Source organism: Oryzias latipes, chromosome 14 (assembly GCF_002234675.1).
Source record: "Oryzias latipes chromosome 14, ASM223467v1".
NCBI classification, from domain to species: Eukaryota; Metazoa; Chordata; class Actinopteri; order Beloniformes; family Adrianichthyidae; genus Oryzias; species Oryzias latipes.
This window is the reverse complement of record NC_019872.2, coordinates 22,527,115-22,549,159: the sequence shown is the minus strand read 5'-3', so window position 1 is coordinate 22,549,159 and position 22,045 is coordinate 22,527,115. Positions and strand designations below refer to the sequence as shown.

Below are 22,045 nucleotides of genomic sequence, written 5' to 3'. Positions count from 1 at the left end.
CATGGTCCGGTTGAATACTCGATTCTGATTGGCTGCTGGGTATGCATTAAAACCTGATAACCGCACGGTGAAAAAAGAAGTTCCGGTCAGCTAGCTTAAATGTTTTGTATCACTGCGCCGGCTTCTTTAAAACAACCTTTTTCTTCATCATCTGGACAAAAACAAGCGGTAAGGGGTGAACTTGTGCTTTATTCAACCCATCGGGACGATCAGCATATATATATCGCTGAATCCTGACTGCAGCGATGGTGCTGCGCGCCGCATCACGTAACATATAGTCCGCTTTTTGTGAGAAAAGCGATCCAAACCTGAAAAAAAACAAGAATTAAGGACTAAAACCTGGTTAAATGTATTGCTTTTGTACCTGACCATGGTATAAACGGGTTAATGGCCTTAGAAGTGTGCGGTTATTACTTTTTAACCCACGCCGTGGAAGCCTGAACCGTCCGACGGGAAGTAATAACCGCACACTTCGTCGGCCATTAACCCTTACTTACTTGGCTATTCTTAAGAAATTGGGGGTATATAAGTATAGCTATTCTTTGCTATACTTAGCTGTTCTATTCTATTGGTCACAATAACCGTTCTTGCTCTGTTACATTTTCTCACATGTTCTTACTAGTCTATTTTTTTTCCCACCAAATTTTTTATGTTGTGCAAATTATTCAAGTTATAAACTGGCCGATCAGATGCCTCAATAAAAGTAGGTGGTGTCTGCTGGCCCCCAAATTCGAACGTTTGACAGATTTCAAGTGGTAGGGGTGTAGACCTGCAACAAGCCAGTGACAGCGCTTGGCAAAGAAACAAAGATTCAGACTGACTAGGACCAATCACTGATTATTGATGACGAAAACATGGCGCCTGCTTTGACTTCATTTTGTTGGAACTGGAAGGAAGCCATTTTTTATGGATGGCATTGCACTTTGTCCAGTTTCTATATACAGTCAATGGTCTGAACACATTTTCCTGTCCTGTGAACTCTGCACTCATAACCACATTCATATCATATTGGATTATTTTCTTGTTGCTAGGATCCCTATCTCTCTCTGGCTGCAGGATTTGGGTAGAGAGTTGCTGGAGCTGCCTCCTCCCTCGATCCCACCCCCTACTCACCTGGAGCCCATGTTCCCATTAACACCCCAGCACATTCCCTTCCACAATGCTCATTCTCTGTTCCCGCCTGCCTGCCTTGCTGCTTCCGCTCTCAGTTCCAGTCCTGATCTCCAGCTCCTGGAAATACCAGCCAGACTTCTCAGTTCTGCCAGCCAGCCCCAGCTCAGTCCAGCCTCTTCTCCTCATTAAGATTTCTGGTCTCAATAAACTGTCTAAACCTTCGTCTGCCTGCTGTCTGCTACTTTGATCCACCAGTCCCTAACAAACACTTGTTCATTGTGTTGAAAGCTAATTGTCAATATTTTTTTTTTACATTTTTATATTTAGACTGAAGTTTTCTCAAATGATCAACATTCCATGCATTTGTATTGATCATTCTTTTAGTAGTAATCCATTACAGCTCGTAGCTGTTTTTTGTTAAATGGTTAAATGATGATGAGCGCAGTGTATTATAATCAGGTCATGAATCTAATCATGTTGTATTAGGGAGTTTATCTTTTGACAACATCTGGTGTAGTTTTCTGCTAAGTATCTCTTCATCTTTTATGAGCTGAAATATAATGACCACAATCTGTCCTGAGAAGTGACTCGCAGGGCAGGAAAAGGGTTGTGCACACCATCAGATTTCAGGTGGTAAATGCAGAACATTTATCGTACAGGATTTAATTGCAATGCCCCGACACAGCCTATGAAGTGATTAATAAGTATCATCGCTTCAATAACTAGCCGGTCAGCTCCGGCCTTCTGAAAATTACGTTTGTGTCTGTGTGACAGTCGACAGTGTGTCTGCAGACATCATGATAAACTGATGGCTGCAGGGACCTTTGCTACACGCCAGGCCTCCAGTCTCTGCCGTCACTCTCAGGCCTCAAAATAGCATCTTGATCTATTCTGCACGGTTATGTTTGTTTAGTTGATTTCAGTCGACCAGGGGTCACATAACTCCCATCACACAGAGCCAACCAGCCAGCACACATGGAGGGGGCCACAACTCTGGCAGCTGACCCCATGCATACATCACAGTGGAGCTCTGAGTGGACTGACTGCTCTAATTAGAATTGATGAAACTATTCTCAGAAGAAGAGTCAGCAGTATCTCTGAAGATAATCACTTCAACTGATTAAAGGCAGCTAATGAATCACTGCAAAACAGAATCTTAAAAATTAAAAAAAAAGACACTTGTTTCAGGATTTTTTCAAAAACTGTCTTATTTTCTGTCTTTCAAGTCAAAAAATCCTTTCAAGAATTTTTTTCAATAACAAAATAATCTTAGTTTGAGAAAGCATCTTAGTGACCAGAATTTTTTTTCCATTGGCAGATTTGTTTTGCTTGTTTAAAGAAAATCTGCTAATGAGGTTAGAATTTTGGACTTATTTCTGTACTAATATTTTTGCGAGCCATAACACCAAATCACCTAAAATTAACATGAATGATGTAGTAAACATGTTTTTTTCGGATTTCATCAAAGGGTTTAAAGACTTTGAATTTTCTTTTTCAATTCTTTGATGTAATCCTTTACAGAGTTAAGACAGTTGTCTGTGTATTGACAAATGACTCACGCTGCATTCATTTGGTTTGGCAGCAAAAAATCAAGTCGTAACCGAGCAGCATGTGTTGACAGCTGTGCGACCTCAGGAGAGGTGTACTCACCAAATGTTCCCTGAGAGCTCCGCGGAGGAGACCACCGTTTCATTGTTCTTAACGAAGCCTGCAGCTGCGTTAATGACAGACATCTCTCACTTATCTTCCTCCCACTCACGAGGAAGCAATAAACTGTTTCTGCCTGAGCTTGCAGAATAAATGAACAAAACACTTTCTCCTGTGTTTGGCAGAAAAACTGTATGCAGTCATTCGAGACAAATGAATATGCACACATGTAAAATTATAACATTTTCTTCCAGTCAAAGCTGTCAGACAATGGCTGCTAACCAAGGCGTCTGTTCCCTAAAGCACCTCTGCAGAGGAGTGGGTCATTAGAGTCACTAAAAGTGCACATATTTCAAATGACGCTCTCTTGAGGATGCAGCAGAGATGCTAAGAAGAGTTTAGGCTTGCACTTTGGCCCCGTGGTATCAGTTCTCCGAGGAAATGCCATGCTGTGGCAGTAACCTTAGCTGGGGAAGCGTTTTCTCTGATCTTGTAGCCAAAGCCTCCAGAGAATACTTCCTGAATTAGCTCCTCATCCCTCCCTTCTTCAGCTCTCAAGACTTAACAGCATTAGTTGCTCTGAGAGCACAAACATTGCCTGCAGTGATGCTCCGTCTCAAGAGGGTCTAATCACCTCTTGGAGCAGAGGTTACAGTACACAGGCATGCGTGTTGGACATCTTCCTGAATGGGGGGGGGGGGGGGGTCTGTCCTGGCACTGAGGCTTGCTCCTTCACTCTGTCATGTCAGCAGCTCCCTGAAGCTGGAGCCAGGGGGGGCAGCGTTACACCGTCTGGACAGCCTGACATGGAGCGGAGTCCTTTTATTAGTGACTCCCAGCGGGAGTGCGGCGATAAACAAAAATAAAGTTGGCTGGGCGGGTGTGGGGGACCTATTCTGGCTGTGACGGCGTGACAGCATTACAGCATGCTGAGATCATCTCACAGTAACACAAACTGCTGCTTTAACAAGCTGTGATTAAGTGGAAAGGCCAAAACAGATGGTGGAAGAGCAGTTAAGATGCCTCTCTGAACATTTGCACCTCATACATGTTGCATCTGGTTTATGCATTTTGTCGAACAATTTGGGAAACCAAAGCAAGTGCAGGAGCAAGCGTAAACAGTGTGCAGAAATGTACAGGTGTCATGGAGGGACAGCGCCACAAAGAAAAACTGCTTGAGCGGTAAGACTTACAGGAAGGGTCACCTTTGTCGCGGAATCAGGAAATATTTCAAGCGGTCTTCACGAATACAAATCCAGCAACCAGACCACATTAGGACGTACACATGCTTACAGAACGACAGAGCCGAAGTGGAGGATTTACAGAGTGTATGACTGTCACACAAAGGGAGGAAAGAAGGAAAAGCCTTCCGCCCTGTCTCCTACCTTTGCTAGCATCCATCTGTGCTCCAATGACAGTCTGCCCGGCAGACAGGACCTCCTATCTGCTGCAGTCATAAAGAAGCTATTTACTGATAGTGAGCATATTCTTCCACCTGCAGAAGCTCTGATTACAGATGTGGGTGCATCTGTGCCTCCCTGCTTGCTTCTCACCCCAGCAACCATGCTGGCAATCTCCCTGTTTTGGGCACCCTCCCGGGACCAGGATGTTTGCCACTAAAGCAATTCCCCCAACGCCATCATCACTACGTGAACGTGAGGATCAGCAGCCACATTTCCAGCTCTCCTTTTTGAGATTGCATCTTTATATATCCCTGCGGGTGTGAGGTCTGGCTAGAAAGAAGGTAATGAGAGAAGCGCCAGGTCAGGGAATCGATGACTGGCATGCTGGTCCAGGTGACTGGCGGCAGAGGTTGGCCAGACTTCTCCAGCTCGCACATGGGGAAGCTCTCGGGGGGACCGGGGGGGCTTCAGCCTGGCAGATTCTCTGCAGGTTTGGCTGTCATACTTGGGCTCACAGAGGCTTTGAAACAACAGCACCGTGTAATGCGAAAGATCCATCCAGGACACAGCAACTGTTGAGCGCGCACGCTGTCACCGCCGCGAAAAGCTGCACTGAGAGACGAGGCAGCTGCAGAGCAAACCAGACCGTTTGACCTCAAACGAGTCACAAGTTCATAAGCCTGATGGGACTCCTGGCGGGGTCTCGTATCCCTGCTGGTGTGAAGTGAAAAGTGCTAGGTGGCTGTTACTGCGTTCCTGAGGGAAAAACAGCGCAGAGGCTGCTGAGAGATCCCACGGCCACTAAACTCCTGTCAGGCCTTTGGCAGGTTAACCACATAGTTGAATGCATAATTTACTTCCAACAGGAGGATGCAGTCTCTGCTAAAGGTTAGATGGAGTATATCAGTTTGCAGTTACATCAGTAATGATATTTTCTTAGCTGATATTCAACCTGACAGATGAGCTGCCATCCCAGCCGTAAATTACGCATGAAATGTTGAAGCGCTCTGTGGCATTTTCCTTCTATTCAGTGTTTTAAAAGGGATGCTGTAAAAACGCTTGGGTTTCTGGGATTTCTTGAGATTTACTGCCGTGAGCCTCTAACCACAAAACTGGATGGAAAAAGGAACTATATACACTAGTTACAATTCTCGGTTTAAAACTGAACTGTAAGTTACGCGATTGAACCGAATTGTGGGAATGCAATGATTCACTTTTCTCATGATTCAGTTCAAACCACAAATTTTAGTCACAGTTTTGTTTTGGTTTGATATGTGAGATAAGTAAAGCAAAGCAAAAACAAAAAAAATACAAACCAAGAAAAATCTTCTTTTTTTTCCGATTTTATAATAATCAAAAGTAACAATAAAGAAAATCATTTCCATTGGCTCACAGTAAGCCTGGTGTAATATAGTAAAACAATAATAAATACATTAAATTCAACACAACACGCGTGTTTGACACTTCCAACGTGAACATATACAAGTATGTGCAGTTGGGATATGACGATTCACTTTCCCCACGACAAACGCTTTGGTTTGAAACGGAAAAGTGTGGCAGGTGGAGACCAGGATGCTCAAAAAAATATACAGGATTATGCAAAATCTACTCCACAAAAGTCTTAAATCCACCATCAGCAAAAAGCTTCTTCAATCCCATTCCTCTAAGGAGCGATGTAAAAAAAAATCATTCATGGCAGCAGCAACTAGTTAAAACTAATTAGCCCATAATATAAAAATAAACTCATTTTTTTTTTTATTTGAAAACATGTGTATTGTGAATTTGCAATTTCTTATTACTTACGTTACGTTTTTACTGTACATTTTTTGTAAATCATACTTTTTATCCATTGGATGGAGAGTGTGTTTGTGTTGGTCCACGACTTCACAAAATAATTTTTTAAATGAATTCATGTAGCAACGTAAGAACAATAATAAAAAGAGCAGAAAATACTGAATCCCCCCCCCCCCCCCCAATCTAACTGATGACGACTAACACCCTTCTGAAGATACCAATGCACCCAAAAAAATTACTCTTCAAATCTATAAATTAAATTAAGATCTTAAACTATATTTGATTAATTTATGTGGTAGATAAAAAAAACCCAGACAAATGTACTTCTGGACATCTAAGGATGTGTGTCAGCATTTCTCCAAACACTGAACACACGTTTCCTGTCAGTCATTCCGGTACGTAGTCTAACAAAAGACAACCATCTCCAGAGCCGAGGGTTTTCAATCACAGACATACTCACATGCTCAGAGGAAAAACCACATCCAATAATGAAAGTACCTCCTCCCGCCCAAGCCCTTCTCTTTCTTTATGTCCAGACACACACACACGCACACACACACACACACACACACCGCCAATCATCCTTTCCTTTGGTTGAGAAACATGTTCTGCAGGACCGCGCCCACTATTGGAATCTGATCAGATTGTCTTCCATGAATCCTTGCGTGTTGTCAGCTAGTCATAGTCGGCTGAACCGAGTCATTAAATGGGGGGAGGGCTGCCTTCTCAAAAGAATAGCCGGCCGTTCCGATGACCTGTTTTTCATATTTGGAAGACAGTCCAGTTCCATTCAGGTCCACAAATGCTTGTTGTTTCCCTTGTCGGGCAGAGAACTTCTCCATCTGCTTCTGTCTTTCTACTTTTTGCCACCTCCCCACCCCTCCCTCAAATTATGAAAGTGACTGAGCTGCAGCTCACAGGGACTCCCTCCGTCATCTCCTTACGGAGGGAGTCAAACCTGCCACCAGAGTGACTTCAGTCTCTGAAAATCTGTTTCTCAAGCAGCACAGTCATCACAGCGCTGAGCAAAGATTAGAACCTACACCTGGCGTTAAAGAAAAGGTTATTCAATAAATTAAGATGAATTAAGTTTTCTGACTATTTGAAGGCTGATCAATGTAGAGTTTTCTTTCCACAAAACCTTAGCGACCTTACAGAAGCAGCAGTCAGCATCTGTGTGTGCGAGTGTTAAATGCCGTCTCATTATGCCCTCGCTTAGGTTTCACTGCAGTCAGATTAGCCGCTTAGCTTTCATCGCTTCCTTTCTTTGGCGTGGAAACACTGTGAAGTCTGCTGACGTGGCAGCCAAAAGCCCCCTCACTCACGCAGGGGCAACCGAATGATTGAACGAGCCCCGGGTGAAGGCCCCCGTCTTTGGGCTCTCTGGAAACGTCAGTGCCGCCACATCAGCGTGATGTTTAGAAGAGCAGCAGAATTGGCTGAGAGACGTTGGCATGCTTCACTGTGATGATCTGCAGCAGTGGGACTATGATGCTTGGCAGGGGAAGGTTAGTGTACCAGAGGCTGGTCAGGATTTGAACCGTTTATTTGAACTGCGCTGTCGTCCAAACAGTCAGCTGCCTCCCTTCTCCCTCGTCAAGCAGCAGAGCTTAAGCTAGGATTGTGTTGTTGGTGGGGGAGAACAACTTGATATCCCCCTTTGGGCAGGGGCTACACTCAGCTTAGATTACTTGCTTTATGGAAACAATGCAGACTCTGTCCACAGCTTTCTGTTTTGTGAAGACGTGGGTTCACACAGACTCCGGCTTGGCTCGGGCTCTCGTCCGTCACAAGCGTGCAGTCTCTGACCACCAGGTTTACACAACATGGCCTTTCAAGCCTTAACTGTAAATGGACCCCATGGAGCTTCCAGCTCAGCATGGTAAATGCGACATCAGACGCGCAGCCAGCGCCGGCCAAACAGGCTGTTTGTTCTGGGCTTAAAAAGCGGCCCTCCTTCTGGGACTGAAGATTTTTGCACCACAGTGTCCACAGTTAAACCTGACATGTGGTCTAAGGAGGAGATGCTGGAACCCTGAAATCCAATAGCTCCCTCCACGAGAGTCTGAAATCTGTAGCAGATGGCGACACTGTGGGTTTAGGTAGACCCCCGGCAAGAGAACACTGGCCAAATGCTGGAAACTTTGCATCTTTAGCATCAGGGCTTTTACAATACATTAGTCAAGAGGCAATCATCTTAACCCTTGTGCTGTCGTGTGGGGTCAAAATGACCCCACCCTTACATTCGCATGTTCTCCCTACAATGAAAAAGGTGGATAAAAGTGAAGAGGATTTCATGTAATCCATGGACACCAGTGAAGATCAAAAACCATTGAAGAAAAGAGGTTCAGCCCACTGTCTAGTGGGGTCCAGATGACCCCACTCCCAACGTTAACGTGCCTTGGATAGCACAAGAGCTAAGGGAAGTGCAGGTGTGTCTCGCTGTTCCGCTTAAGATGCCTGTATGACCACCGAATGGGTTGTCATGACATCAGAACATACCATTGTTGTGCGTGTGGTAAGTGGATTGTTATATATTTGTAATGATAATGTAAGCCACATGTATGTATGCCATACAGGTTATGCTGTCATGTGTTGTCCTTACACCACACTCTTGTCATTGGTGAGGTGTGAGCAGTGGCACAAACGTCTGTAGGACGCACATAGGATTCCCACAAAAACGACACTCTGATTGTGTACTTTCTTCATTTCTCATAGTCAGGCTGCACACAAGGAGCATGCACTAATCATGTGAACAGCAATAACGGAATCCTTGCGCAGGATTTCAGGGGCATAAAAAAGAAAGGAGAAATCCATACCATGGGCCTGCGTCTCACCTACTTCCCCCTTATTTACACTTAGCAACAGTCCAGTGTGAATATCATGGGCTAAACGCACATTTACTAATGTACGTTTAGCATAGCTTAAGGCTTTAGACATTGCAAAAAACGCACCACAGTGTTTTTGCAAACTATCTGAATTTGGTAGTAGGTGAAAAACCAAAGCATAAGCTTTTCATCAAACCATATTCACATCAAATACACACCCTAGAAATGTCCTTTCAAGGCTCCCAGTCCAACTTTCACACATGCATGCAAATAGCCGCCACACATTATCCTTCAACTTCTCTGCTCTGAGGTAGAACATTCTCTTGGCGAGACATCTAACACCGGGGGGGTGGTGGCGAGTTAAATGTATGACTGGTAAAACAATGAAATGTGGGCTGTGAAACATGAAAGTGTGCAGGATGCAAAGGATCCATGAGCTGCTGCTAACAAACCAGGGTCCTGCTCTGTAGTCTTCTCTAATCTGCCCTGAGGTCTCATCAGGGCTTTATTTCTGAACTGCATATTTATGAGCAGCAGAGTGGGTGAGAAGGGGGAAACTAACCTCTTCTCTAGTGGGAGCAATTAAAGCTGTGCTTTCATCAGTCCTGATCAGAGTCTTTGTGCTCCTGCTCTCTCAGCTCTTCTGGGTTTTATAGGCTGTGTTTATATCATCCTGCTCTGACCCTACATGAGCGGACAGTCAGAAGGAAAAACTCTTTTACCCGACAGGGTGAAGCATCAAAGTAGCAATAAAGTGCAAGAACCTCAGCCTTAATGAAAGATGTGATAACATGTACACTATTGATGAAAGCAATAATAATGCTTATATACAATTTTACTTAAAAACTGTGCAAAAACAGGCTGCATTTATACCGTAAAGACTACTGCAGTGTTGTTGTTTGTCTGGATATGGAGGAGCATAGGATCCTCTGAAATTGCTCAGGTACATGGAAAGCAAGTGGAAGAAGGAGAAATGTTTAAGGACAAAGGATTGAAAACCGTACTGTATGTTACACCATTAAAGTGAATCATGGGGAAAGTGAGTCTTTGCATCCCTACTGCATACCAGTACGTTTACCTTGAAAGCGTCAAACACGTGTTGAGCTAAATTTAAGATGGATTTATTATTAATTTTATTGTATTACACCAAGCTTAGTATGAGACTTCTAAAAGGTTTTACTTGCTTATTAGCAAATTTCTGAATTTTTGGAACCTAAATATGTTGTGCTATACTATGGGGTCAAGATGACCATTGACGTGTTCTCCCTACCATGACAAAGGTGGATAAAGGTGGAAAGATTTCATGTAATCCATGGACACCAGTGAAGATCACAAATCATTGAAGAAAAAAGTTCAACGCACTGTCTTGGGGGGTCTAGATGACCCAACTCCCAATGTTAAAGTGCCTAGGATAGCACAAGGCTTATGAAAGCAAAACAAAATCAGCACATCAACAAGCAGTGACCATTTATTTATTGAAAAAAAAAAGAATTGTTAAACATGGTAGATCTTAAAACACAATTTTCTTGGCATAAGCTTGAATCTAATTAGACTTTCACTTGTTTTCATTTATTTTTAAGCCACCCAGAATGTTCCAAATTTTAGCTTTTAAGATTTAAAAAAGGTTATTTAAAAACAGGATCAACACTGATGCCTCCTGTCTTTGACTGAAAAGAATACTTCTGAATAAAAGCCTGAAAAAGTGAGAAGCATCAAACCTCTCATGGCAAGATGGCGCTAAAACTCCACCGCACTGGTACATACGATGTGGCCAAGCTTCCTCTGGCAATGTCACCCCAGCCGCAGGGACCGTCGGCTGACAGGGGTGTAATTGGCCTGAACGCATCAACAGAGCGCTGGGAATTGCTGCTTCTCCATAAGCGGTGTGCGCGTGTGTGTGTGTGTGTGTGTGTGTGTGAAGGGGCGTGCATGGCGCTTTGACCCTGTTAATGCTGTGCAGTTGGCAGGACAGCGGCTAGTGCTACACTGGATCAGTGGATGCCTGCAGCCAAGCGCCCAGAGTCCCTCCTGGGAGGAAGAGAGTGGTGCTTTCAACACCTCCACCTTCAGTTCACTGCGAGTAGCTGGTGGCGTCTTGACAGTCAAAATTTGACAAGGCGAGAATTATAAAAAAAACACATCCCGCTAAACTCAAGAAAATGGTGCCTAAAGAGGGGTCCTTGTTCACTCCTGACCCTCAGAAGGATTAAGTGGAGGGTTTTATTATTTTATTCTTACTTCTGTCAACTGAGCTCCATTCTATTACCTCCTCTACATTAATTACATATCGCAGAACACACACATTGCAGCTGCCCGCCATCCAAGCCCGGCTGTTAAAGCGCCTCATATCTGAGTGTGGCAGATGCAGGAAATCGGGGGTCTTTCCCTTTGATCTTTGGAATGGGGCCCATTTAAATGTTTGTGTTTGAGATGTAGACCTTTAATTTTGGCCAGATGAGTTCCAGGCTCTCTGGGTTTTGCGTGGCATGTCGGATACAGGAGTGTTTACACAGTCTCCCTCCAGCTCTCCCTGTGCTGAAAAATATGCATTAAGATGGATGGATTTACTTAGTCTCTAACCTCGGGGACTGGCCAGACAAACTCTCAATGACCTCTTTGTGTTACAGGAAAGAGAGGGCCGTCTGGAAGCTCTGCAGAGAGACTTTCAGCATCAAGTGGCCTGTTGACTGCTGCTTCTCTCACTGACAATATGGAAAATGGCGTATACTTATATAGCGCTTTTCTACCTTCCTTGAAGGCGCTTTACAGTCACAAACCCATTTACACATGCACACACATTCACACACTGATGTGTGTGCTGAACATTGGCGCCAACCAGGAACAATGTGGGGTTCAGTGTCTTAACCAAGAAAACGAATATGCAATCTTCCAATGAGAGGTCGACCGCCCAACCGCTGCACCACGGACGCCCCAATACAGTAGTTAGTCGCAAAAAATGACAGGAATTTCCTTAAGGATCCATAAGGATTTTAAACACTTTAAATCAGTTCAGGAAAGTAAAAGAAAAGTTGCTAAACAAAAAATTCACAATGAACACGTATTGTTCATACAAAGAATTAGCACCAAGATGAGGAGAACTGGTCTGAAGGGACTTTTGAGGCATTTCCAGAGGACTGAAGGTCTGATACAGCGTTATTCTGTCCTGCAAAGACCACATTGTTTTCAAATTCTTCCTTCTCACTGCACCTTTTAGTTCAAAAATTGACCCTGTCACAAACTCAGAAACTTACCAAATTTGAACACACCTTGTACCCGCTAAGAGTCCATTTTAGGCATAGTAAACAGCCACCCGTCAAAAAGAATAAATGGGGCCAAAAACTCTTGTGTTATTAAGTTGACATTTCTGAAACAAAACACACATGTTGGGGATGACCATAGAAAGTTTTGAAATTATTATGGGATGGCCACAGGACGGCTTCGCTGCCATTTTATGGCAAAGTGTGAAATTTGCACATTTTTGCACCAATTTGGGAAAAGGAAAATTTTGCTCGAGCAATCTTTACAAAATTACACCACTTAGTTAAGTCTACAAACACAACTAAAACTTCGTTAACCCTTGACTTCAGGGAGAGGCCGCCATCTTGAATTTTACAGGGGGGAAAAAAATCATCTTTGGTACCAGCTACAAATTTAAACTCCTCCTAGCAATTTTGACCTATTGCCTCCTAACTCCTGAAGCATTATTGGGAAGCTACTTTGGAAAAAAATGTTGGTTTTGAAGTTAGTAGATTTTTAACTGCGTTAGTGAGATGCGCTCGCAAAAGTGGCATTCCCCTGTTCCTTGATCATTTTTACTAGAATGTTGTAAAAAATAAAATACATAAATCCCTGGCTCAAGCTGAACAAAACAATATGACCTACAATATGGACATATTAGGAATATAGGCGTGTTTAACAAAAAAAACTCAGTTGCCAAGGAAATCCAAAGAAAGTGCTTTCGTTGATTCCTTTAAAAATTACACGGAGCTGTTCATTACCTCCAGGTAAATGAAACCCATACTGGTTGCTATGGAGATAAAAACAACAGAAAAGCTGCCACTTTGAAAAAAACGTTTGTTTCCTTTGATGAATTTGTCATGTACATCTCTGACCATGGAGGCAAATGCTGAAGGGGAGAGAGAGGGGCAGCCGATTAACCAGTAAAGGCGGGTCAAAAGGGGGCAACTAGTGCGGGGCCGGGTAGCACCCGTGGGCCATACAAGGCCACTCACGGCTATAGCTAGCAATTGTTCTTTGAGGAAGATTTAATAAAATGGAATTCAAGTCAAGCAATCAGATTGGAAAAAATGCTCCAACGCGGCTGATATCCAGCCTCAAGAACTGCAGTTGGAGCCACTATTCATAATGGTTTGAATGTTATTTCCACATTCCATGAGGGTCCACTGCTTTCAATATGACTGCAATAAATCAGAATTTGTTCAACCTTTGTCTGTCAGTACATGAGGTATACTGGAGCCTCTCATGCTAAACTAGTAGTCTGTGGTCTCAGCTCTGGGCTGCAGGAATGAATGATGGGAGCATGAGGTTTATGGAACGTCTTCATAGCAGAGGAGAGTGCACCAAATGCAGCAGAGCACAGCAAAACTGCTGGATTCATGTCCTATTTCTCGAAACACCTGTGGCCCTTAAATATCAAAGGAGTCGTTTTTGCCTGGAATCAAGTCAGAGCCAAAACGAGGTCCAGCTTCTCTGCCTGGGCCTCTCAGTAACCCTGGAGCCCGTGTTCTGGAGGCAGAGACCACCTCCACTTCAACTGCTTCTCATAAAGCAGAAAACGCTGGTAGCAGGCGGGTCACCCTTCCACTGTGCATCAGGTCAAGTTCCACCGGCAGCCCTGATTTTTTGACACACGAACCCACACAGACAGCTGAGGTCAGCAGGAGGGCAAAGCACGAGGCCCGGGGGCAGAAAACCAACACTGGAGCTGTGAGAGACCAGCCTCCTCTTTCCAGTCCACTGAATAAGTTAGGAAGCTGCCACGGCGATTTGTGGCGTGATTGCTGCTCTCTATATCACTTGAGATTACAGCAGGTGGCGGCCCACGGCCTGGAAGCACACATGGCTCTAACACCCGTCCTCCTCCCAGGAAACAGAGAGAATGAGGCAGAGAGCGAAAACAAGCGCTCTGCTCCCTCCCACACAGCAGTAATATGCTCACAGGCAATTTTGCTGCCAGCAGAGCTCTTTACGACAATCCAGGGAGCTCTTCTGCTCTGATATCTGCCACTAAAGCTCACCTTTGTGTCTCTCTTTCCACTATTTTTTTAAACAATGCCATCAGCGCTGCAAATTACACCTTCCACACAGCACATTATTCTCTCCCCCAGTGACAGACGTACTCCAGCCTGACACACTTCACTGGTGGCACTTTTCACGCCGCCGCCGTCAGCCCTGGGTCTCGCCGCAGCAGCGCTTCATTTTCACATTAACTCCGGGAAACCGTGGAGGAATCCGTCCTGAGAATCTGTGCACTTCACTTCCCCCCCACACTGAACTCCTGCTGCAGACGCAGCTGCAGGAGGCGTCTCAGGAGGGAATTGATTCTCCAATCTATCCACCAGATGAATTCTCCAGAAAAAAACCTCAAGGACTCCTCCGCTGCAGCGCGGGCTGAAAACCCCCACCATGAAGTCATATCTGGCTGAATGCTGCATAATGGGTTTCAGACAGAGACATGAACCTTACTTCATTAAAGCTGCAGCATTATTAATTGTGTAAAAAAAACGAGCGCTTTTTATTTTCCAAAGATCATTCATTCTAGTTTCACCCAGTCTGCAATCTGCTGCTGATAAATGGAACAGCAAAATGGTTTAAATGTCATCAAGTATTATCTTAATCTTCCTGCCAGGCTACAATCAGCAAACAACGCGGAGCCGGCTTTGCTGGCGCACTTCATTAAACGCCTCGGCCGAGCCCCACTGACAGAAACCGTGAAGGATGAGAACGTAACCAGGTGACATCCACGCCTCTGGACACAGCCGCTTTAATCATGTGATGGATCTGTCCGCGGGGCTCTGAGGTGACTTGAGGTGCCGGTTTGTCATCATCACTTTCTGCACTTGAGCCTGCTCCCTGAACTGCAGTCACAGCGCTAATAAGGCTTGGAAGCAGCTTCAGAGAAGCAGCCAGCAGATAGCTTCTGTCTGGCAGACAAAAAGAAAACAGGTCAGTGAGCTGACACCTGCAGCTTCCCTGACAACCAGAGTAATTAGTGTTAACATTTAACGACTCTTAGCTAATGAAATCTATTCCCGGACAGAGTGAGAGGGAAAGGGGGAGAGAAACCGAGAGGCAAAGACTTATGGGAACTTAAATCCGAACAAAGAGGGAAAAACACACCAGCAGGGGAAAATAATTAATAAAAGGTGTTGCTTTAAAACAAAAAAGGTCCCTAATATTGAACAACCACAGAAACACTAAAGCATCAGAAAATCTCAACTGTGCCTTTATTCCAACCAGATCCGTTTTTTTTTCCATACGTTTTGATTTCACTCATGAGAAATGAAAATGTAATCAATAATACATCAAAAACAAGACTTTTGGGTCTGATTTGGACGAAGAGGATTGTCTCCTCTGACATGTGGGCTGGACCATTAACATGGAGCTAACCCGTCCCCACTCCCCATCATCCATCTGTTTACGTGCTCTTCCCCCAGCTCACAGCCTCTCACACCCCAGGCGCGTACAGTTTAGATCCAGATTCCAGTTCAGACGAGGAAAACATGGATCTTCGTCTGGAAGTGGATGCATCGGAACGGAGCGGAGCAGGGAGCTTGTGGTCCGCCCAGTGCATTCTCTGCACCACAAACACAATCCTTTTCAAACTGCATTTTTTTCATCTGCATCCAGATACAAAATTATTTAAAAAAAGAAATAGTCATTTGCACACACACTAACACACCTGGTATAGCTTTAACTAGACAAGGACTCGGTCACATCTATTTAGCAGATTTTGCCGTCCTGAAGTTAAAAACATAAATACAAAGCCGCCAAGCCTTTCTGAATCTCAGTCTTCATCAAAACAGCAGAGGACTTTGCTCTCGGAGCACCTGGATTCTTTTACTGTGACATGCATTAGCATATGGCAGTAGAGGCTGGGGGGCGGAAGGTGGTAAAAGAAAAGAGAGTGTATTTAAATTGAAATAGGGGCCAAGAGACCGGTCTGCTGCTGCAGAGAGAAAGCATATTTTGTGCGCCGCTTCCCAAGTCGGGTCCTTTCATTGGAGGAAGATAGGGCGGCTCTGTGTTGGTTTAGGCTGCACAAAGGAGGCCTTGATCCTTTCAAGGGATCCAAATCAGTCGAAAGAGAAGCACGTTCAAAAGGAAACCTCTCTGTCAAGCATGGCTATTGAGCTCTCCACGGCGCACACCACAAATCAGGCCCTGGAGGAAATCAAAGCCCACAATGTGGGAAATGTAGATGGAGGTCTGAGCAGGGGAAAGTGCACGGACACGAGGAACCCCGGTGGGGGTGGGGGGGGGGTGGGAGTTACAAGAGGCTATCATCAGCAATCTGCCTGGTTTCAAACAAAGCCCTTAAGGGGTCACAGCCCTGGACTCCGAGTCTCACTCTTGCTTTGCACGGTAACTCCCCCCATTACGGAGGAATGTCCATTCACGCGGGGCACCTCCATTATCCCTGAGTCGAAGAAAATAGAGCTGCTTTTAACAGCAAATTAGTGACTCGATAATGGGGTCACATGTGGTGTTGGCAAACTGAGGCCATAAACAGATGCCTCTGCCGCCCTTCTTCATTCCCTGCAGCGTCACGTCAGCCTCCTCTTCCTGCTCCGCCACAAAACCAGCAGGGATTTTTACTTTACAGCAGAGTGGAGCTTCAGTTTGAAGGCACAATCTCAGTGATGGAGCACAGACTCTTCACTTTTGGAAGACAGAACGCACTTAACATCCTCAGGATGATGATGAAGAGGCAAAAGCATAGAAGAAAACATAGATCCGTACCTTTAACTGCAGCTGTGCTGAAAAATTTCTCTGAACTGGCATCGGAAACCTGGAAGAGAGGAGAATGGAGTGAATACAACAATGCGGAAAAAGTATTCTAAAAAACCCAACATTTTTTCCCCCCGAAAAACTTTAAGTGCAGCTTTTGCTGACAGAATTTTGGGTGTTTATGGTTCATGTGTTAGTCACGTGTGTCACTAAACTCTTCTCATTCCAGCTTTACATGTAGAGGTTGGATAAATTCTGCATCATCTCTGTGCAGCGCTGCTTTTGCAACATTCAACATTAGCCCGAGACAAAAAAAAAAGAGGATGCTTGTATTACGGCCGCTTGGTGGCGCTGTTGCACCGTGACAGAGCTGCTCTTTGCGCCGCACAGACATTTCCAGTGCCTGCAAACACAATCAATGTGCACACACAAAAATAAAATAAAACAAGTGAACTGAAAAGCAAAAATCACGGATGTTTTGTATTGAATCCATGACATTGAGGTCTTGACGGTCCCAAAACAGACCTGATGTGACAGAGAAAGAAACGGGTCCATTCTCGTTTAGGTTGCAGAAGAGTCAAATTTTCTTTAAATACATTTTTAAACTGGATAGAATTTTGCCCAGAATCAAAGCTTAGCGGTGCGCTCTTCGACGCCAAGGTTCATTCAAGTTCATGGCTATAATAATACCATCAGAATGGCTAAAACATGGCAAAGGCTCATCCAGTGACAGCTGTGCGCTCTCGTGTTGTGCGCCTGCTGAGGTGTGAGGGGAGCTGACACTGGCACCCACACAGTTATGAAATGAACATTTTTCCTGAACTTTAAAATCCCGTGTTTTCATTTGCAGCATGCATGGACTCTGCGCAAAAACACCTGCAATATGAATGACAAACCCCAAAATGCGTAAATTCAGGTTGTTTAAGAAAAAAAAAAAGACATAATCAAAGCTGATCCGAAGCGGCGCGCATACCTTTCATTTGGCAGAAAGAGCACGAACCAGAGAATCACTTTCTAAACGGTCCTGTTTCACATTCTGCTTTTTAAAGAATATAATCCACCCGAGGGTCAGCAAAGTCTATTCCGCTTACAGCACGGGCAGCCATGCAGAGGGAAGAAAGCCTTTCCAAGAAAAAAAAATCCAAAGCCGTTCACAGCGCTACTGAACCGTCTGGACAAAGGGGAACATGTGTTGTCTCGCCAGGAAAGCTTCTCCAAAAGCGCTGAGGGGAGAGGAATGGGGGGGAATCCCTCGATCCACCCTTTCCCCAGAAACGGTGTTATTTGTCAGATGTTGAGCTATCCAAACAAGCAGGATCCGCGATGGTTTGCGTGTCCGTGCGCAGAGAGACGGGCTGCGTCCGCTGGAGCTAACCAACCAATCCAACAAAGCGCACGGCCGCTTTCCTCTGCGGTGACAGACAGGGGAAATCAAAGCGACAGCAGGCGAGAATTCAGCGACTGCAGAGCCTGTCTGACGCGCTCCCCGTGGAGGACCCCGGTCACGGGCGCGCAGAAGCCTCTCCCCATCCGCGCTCAAGAACCGGACAAGCTTCCATTCATCCAGCGACGGACGGCTGCTGCCTCCAGGTCCAGGTCCTCCCACTTCCTGCTTCCAGGCGCACTTGGATTCAACCTTTGCAGCGCTCCTTCAAAAGGATGGGTTTCCGAATACCTACCAAAGGAGCACGCGTGGATCTTTTGCGTAAATGGCGCGCAAAAGGGAAAAAGAGCAGCGCTCCAAAGATTCATAAAGTGGGAGAGAGACAGAGAGGGAGAGACAGGAGAGCAGAGAAGAAGGGAAAGGAGAGAGGGAGGGGAGAGCTGGGGTAGAAAGATATTCTTTCACTCCACGCAGAGTGAGATGATGTCAGCCGTTAATGAATTCCCCAGTAGGGTGCTGCTACCGCAAGAAGAGGAAAAACAAAACGCTCCTTTATGAGCAGCATGCAGCCCTCTTGCAGCCCACAGGCGCCGTCTTCCATGCAGCAGCACCCTTCACAGTGGCCTGATGGGAGGTCAGTTGGAAAAATGAAAGAGACTTTGGCTTTGAGCTTTTCCTGGCCCACCATGACAGATACTTTCAAATGTAACCAAACAATCATGTCTAGTTGCAAAAATCCGACTTTCTTCAAGGTCACATACTAAAGACCTCTCAACATTGTAAATGGAAAACTTTATGCAAGGTCACTGTGCAGATCGTCGTTCCCTGCAGCAAACCCTGATAGTGGACGGTGTTAGTCTGCTAAAGTGGATGGAGCTTCGAGCTGTTTCTGTGCTAACCTATGTTCTTGTTTGAGGATTGTTATGCCCCAAGGATGCGCCACACAACAAACTATTTCCATGCAGTTCTCCTCACATGATGCTAGTCTTGATTCAGCACAGTTAAAACGATCAAGGAAGGCTCAATCACCATTTATCAGATTAAACAAGATCTGTATCTCTGTGATGTTCTGTCTGTCCTGAAAGTTTGAAGTTCAGATTAACAATTTAACACTGAGAATTTTGGGGGATTTTATTCTGTACTTTTGGATGCTGTTTTTTTCACTTCAAAGAGAGCAGTTGCATGCTGCTCCACATTTAAAAACCTTGGTTTCATTTTGACAATCGCAGGGAACTACAATGGCTTTCTCAACCTTCTTGTTATTGTCTTTTGATCAGAATATTCCTGCTAAGTGTAAAATGACAAGCGGAGGATGTGACATGTTACAGGCCTTTGTCCTTTTTTTCACTCCATCCTTTATGGAACTTGAGAGGCCAAATTCCAAACAAAACTTACTCCTAAGCAGAAGAAGACAGCTGTATATTCTAAAAAAAATAATGATTTCAGTAACGCAGTTGTGTAAGTAAGTGTGACCAAATTTAGATCATGTTCTCGGTGATGACTTACACTGCAAAAACGAATCTTAGGAAAGTAAGAATGTCATATGTCTCGCAAGTAAAATAATCGTATTAAGAAAGTTTATGAATTGAAAAATCATCTTAGTTTGAGGAAACACGTTTGAGTGACTAGAATATTTCCTTAAAAATAGAACTCTTGGTGAGACTTCTTTTTGTCTCCATTGGCAGATTTTCTGTTTATTTAAAGACTTTTTTATTTTTATTTTACAAATGTTTGATTTATTTGTAGGGGGACTGTTTTTGCAGTGCAAGTTATTTGCATCCGGACAAACACCGGCGTTTTCTATGGTAAGGACTACTTTACGTTTGTAAATCTGTAAATGTTCACATCAGCAGAGAGACCGTGTTGCATAAACTAGTACAAAGTTTGTGGAAAGCTGCTTATTTACCAACTGCTTTAGAGGTCAGCTGGGAATAACTGTTGATGTTATTAGGCTGCAGGTGATGAACGTTACCCTGATGATGGAGTCACAGCAAAAATGAACATAGATAATCCAGATGAAGAGATGGAGTTGTGAATTGAATTTCCTTGCAATTTATCAAAAAGGCTAAGATAAAGATGTGGAACGTAAACTCTGAGCTATAAATCAGGCTGCCACTGACTGAAGTATTAACCCCTGAATGTTTACAAGGCAAATACTGTGAGCTCATATTTCATGATTCATCCATTTGAAGTATTGGGCTAACCCAGATTATAGAAACAGAAAAAGCTTCTGCACCCTAGACAGAGGTTACAATCCTCGAAGCTAATCTAGGATTTAGGATTTGAAGTTAGAAAATTGTAATTTAAGGTTGGTAAATAATCTTTGATATGCATAAAAATCTAATCAAGTGTATTTAAAATAAACACAGGTAGTATATAGTATTGCCTTACCTGTAGATATGCATGAGAATCTGACATCTAAAGTACTTCAAGTTTAATGTAAGTTTAAAGAAATGAAAAAGACTGAACTAAAATAAAGTATAAATTATAATAGCTAAAAAATATAAACACTTTTTGTAAAAACAGAATAGTCCTTAATAGTGCAAAACCTAGCAAAGGTCGATCCTTTCTGGGCAAAAAATTGGACCCAAAGCTGACTGTATTAATAAAAGAGGCTTGATGAAAGAATATTATCAGCAACACTTTAAGTCTGTTTTCATGACATCAATGGAAGTCGAGCAGCAACTGACATTCCTACTCATTTCAAAGTTCCAGTGTTGTTGAGCTGAGCTTCTAAATAATGTTAAGAGGGTTCTGAGGAAGCTGTCGGCCCTCACTAATGTGAAAAACTCCTCAAATGCACTTCAAACTCATTTAGAATGACTTAAAAGTTAATTAAGAGGATTAAAACCCATGATTACACAGAGCAAAGAGTTAAACATTTGATTGAACTCACTGTGTTTCAGGGGCTGATTTCATTCAATAAATTAAAAACTATGGAAGCAAAAAAAAGGGGGATTGTGAGGGTTTAAAGTAAACAGGATGTGTGAATAAAACTCTTGTCATGTTTGTGACAGTGCAGTAAAAGATGTGTAATAGGTCTAATTCGACACATGAAAACCTACGCACCAACATGCCTTTTCTCTTCTGCCAGCCATTAATTTGATTGTGTTATAAACATAATGTTTTTTTTTTTTCTTCTGTGCAGCCATTACATCCAACCTTATCTCCTGGAGCATGCACCAGTTTGTCAATGACAACTGCCTCTAATCTCCTGACAAGCACCACTGACAGGCCCTTTCTTCCCAGTTCCTCAGACACATAGCCAGACATAAATTAACCTGTCACTCATTGGTTGTAATAATGCAGGGATGGCACACACACACACACGCGCGCGCACGCACACACACACACACCCACACACACAGAAAAATAAAAAACATTTGGCTTTAAAAACTCCTCATACAAACTGGGACATGGCTGCATATGTTTCCCTTGTGCTATCCTAGGCACAAGGGATACATATGCTGTTGGGAGTTGGGTCATCTAGACCCACTAGACAGTGCGCTGAACCTTTTTACTTTAATGATTTGTGATCTTCACTGGTGTCCATGGATTACATGAAATCTTTCCACCTTTATCCACCTTTGTCATGGTAGGGAGAACACGTCAGTGTAAGGGTGGGGTCATCTAAGATAGCACAAGGGTTAAGGTGGATTTTTTTGGAAAGGCTGCGTCAAAATTCCTTAGTCATACATCCTGACAGAGAATGCGTGATCTTTAGAGGAATGAGATTGTTGAAACTGACAGACGCAGAGGCGAAAACACCTTTAAACGCCAGACTTTTGCGTTAAACACAGCAGCCTAAGCCCACAGATATGGAACTTAAATCACATCAGGCAGTTCAACAGCAGAAAAGCTGGCTGTTAAAAGCCAGAGCAGACCATGTTATCTTCTCATCTATA

General features: G+C 44.0%; 1 protein-coding gene across 10 annotated transcripts in view; it reads right to left on the bottom strand.

Moving 5' to 3' along the window:
• auts2 (AUTS2, activator of transcription and developmental regulator) overlaps positions 1-22,045 on the bottom strand; it is a 356,245-nt gene that overhangs the window by 17,412 nt on the left and 316,788 nt on the right. For 8 of the 10 annotated variants that reach the window (XM_011483793.3, XM_011483792.3, XM_011483795.3 and 5 more), the window contains one exon: positions 16,769-16,817. In XM_011483793.3, the coding sequence (XP_011482095.1) occupies positions 16,769-16,817 (49 nt within the window). Of the gene's footprint in view, positions 1-4,145; positions 4,452-16,768; positions 16,818-16,971; positions 17,078-22,045 lie in introns of those variants that run through there. The other 2 variants (XM_011483798.3, XM_011483800.3) reach the window with 2 other exon arrangements.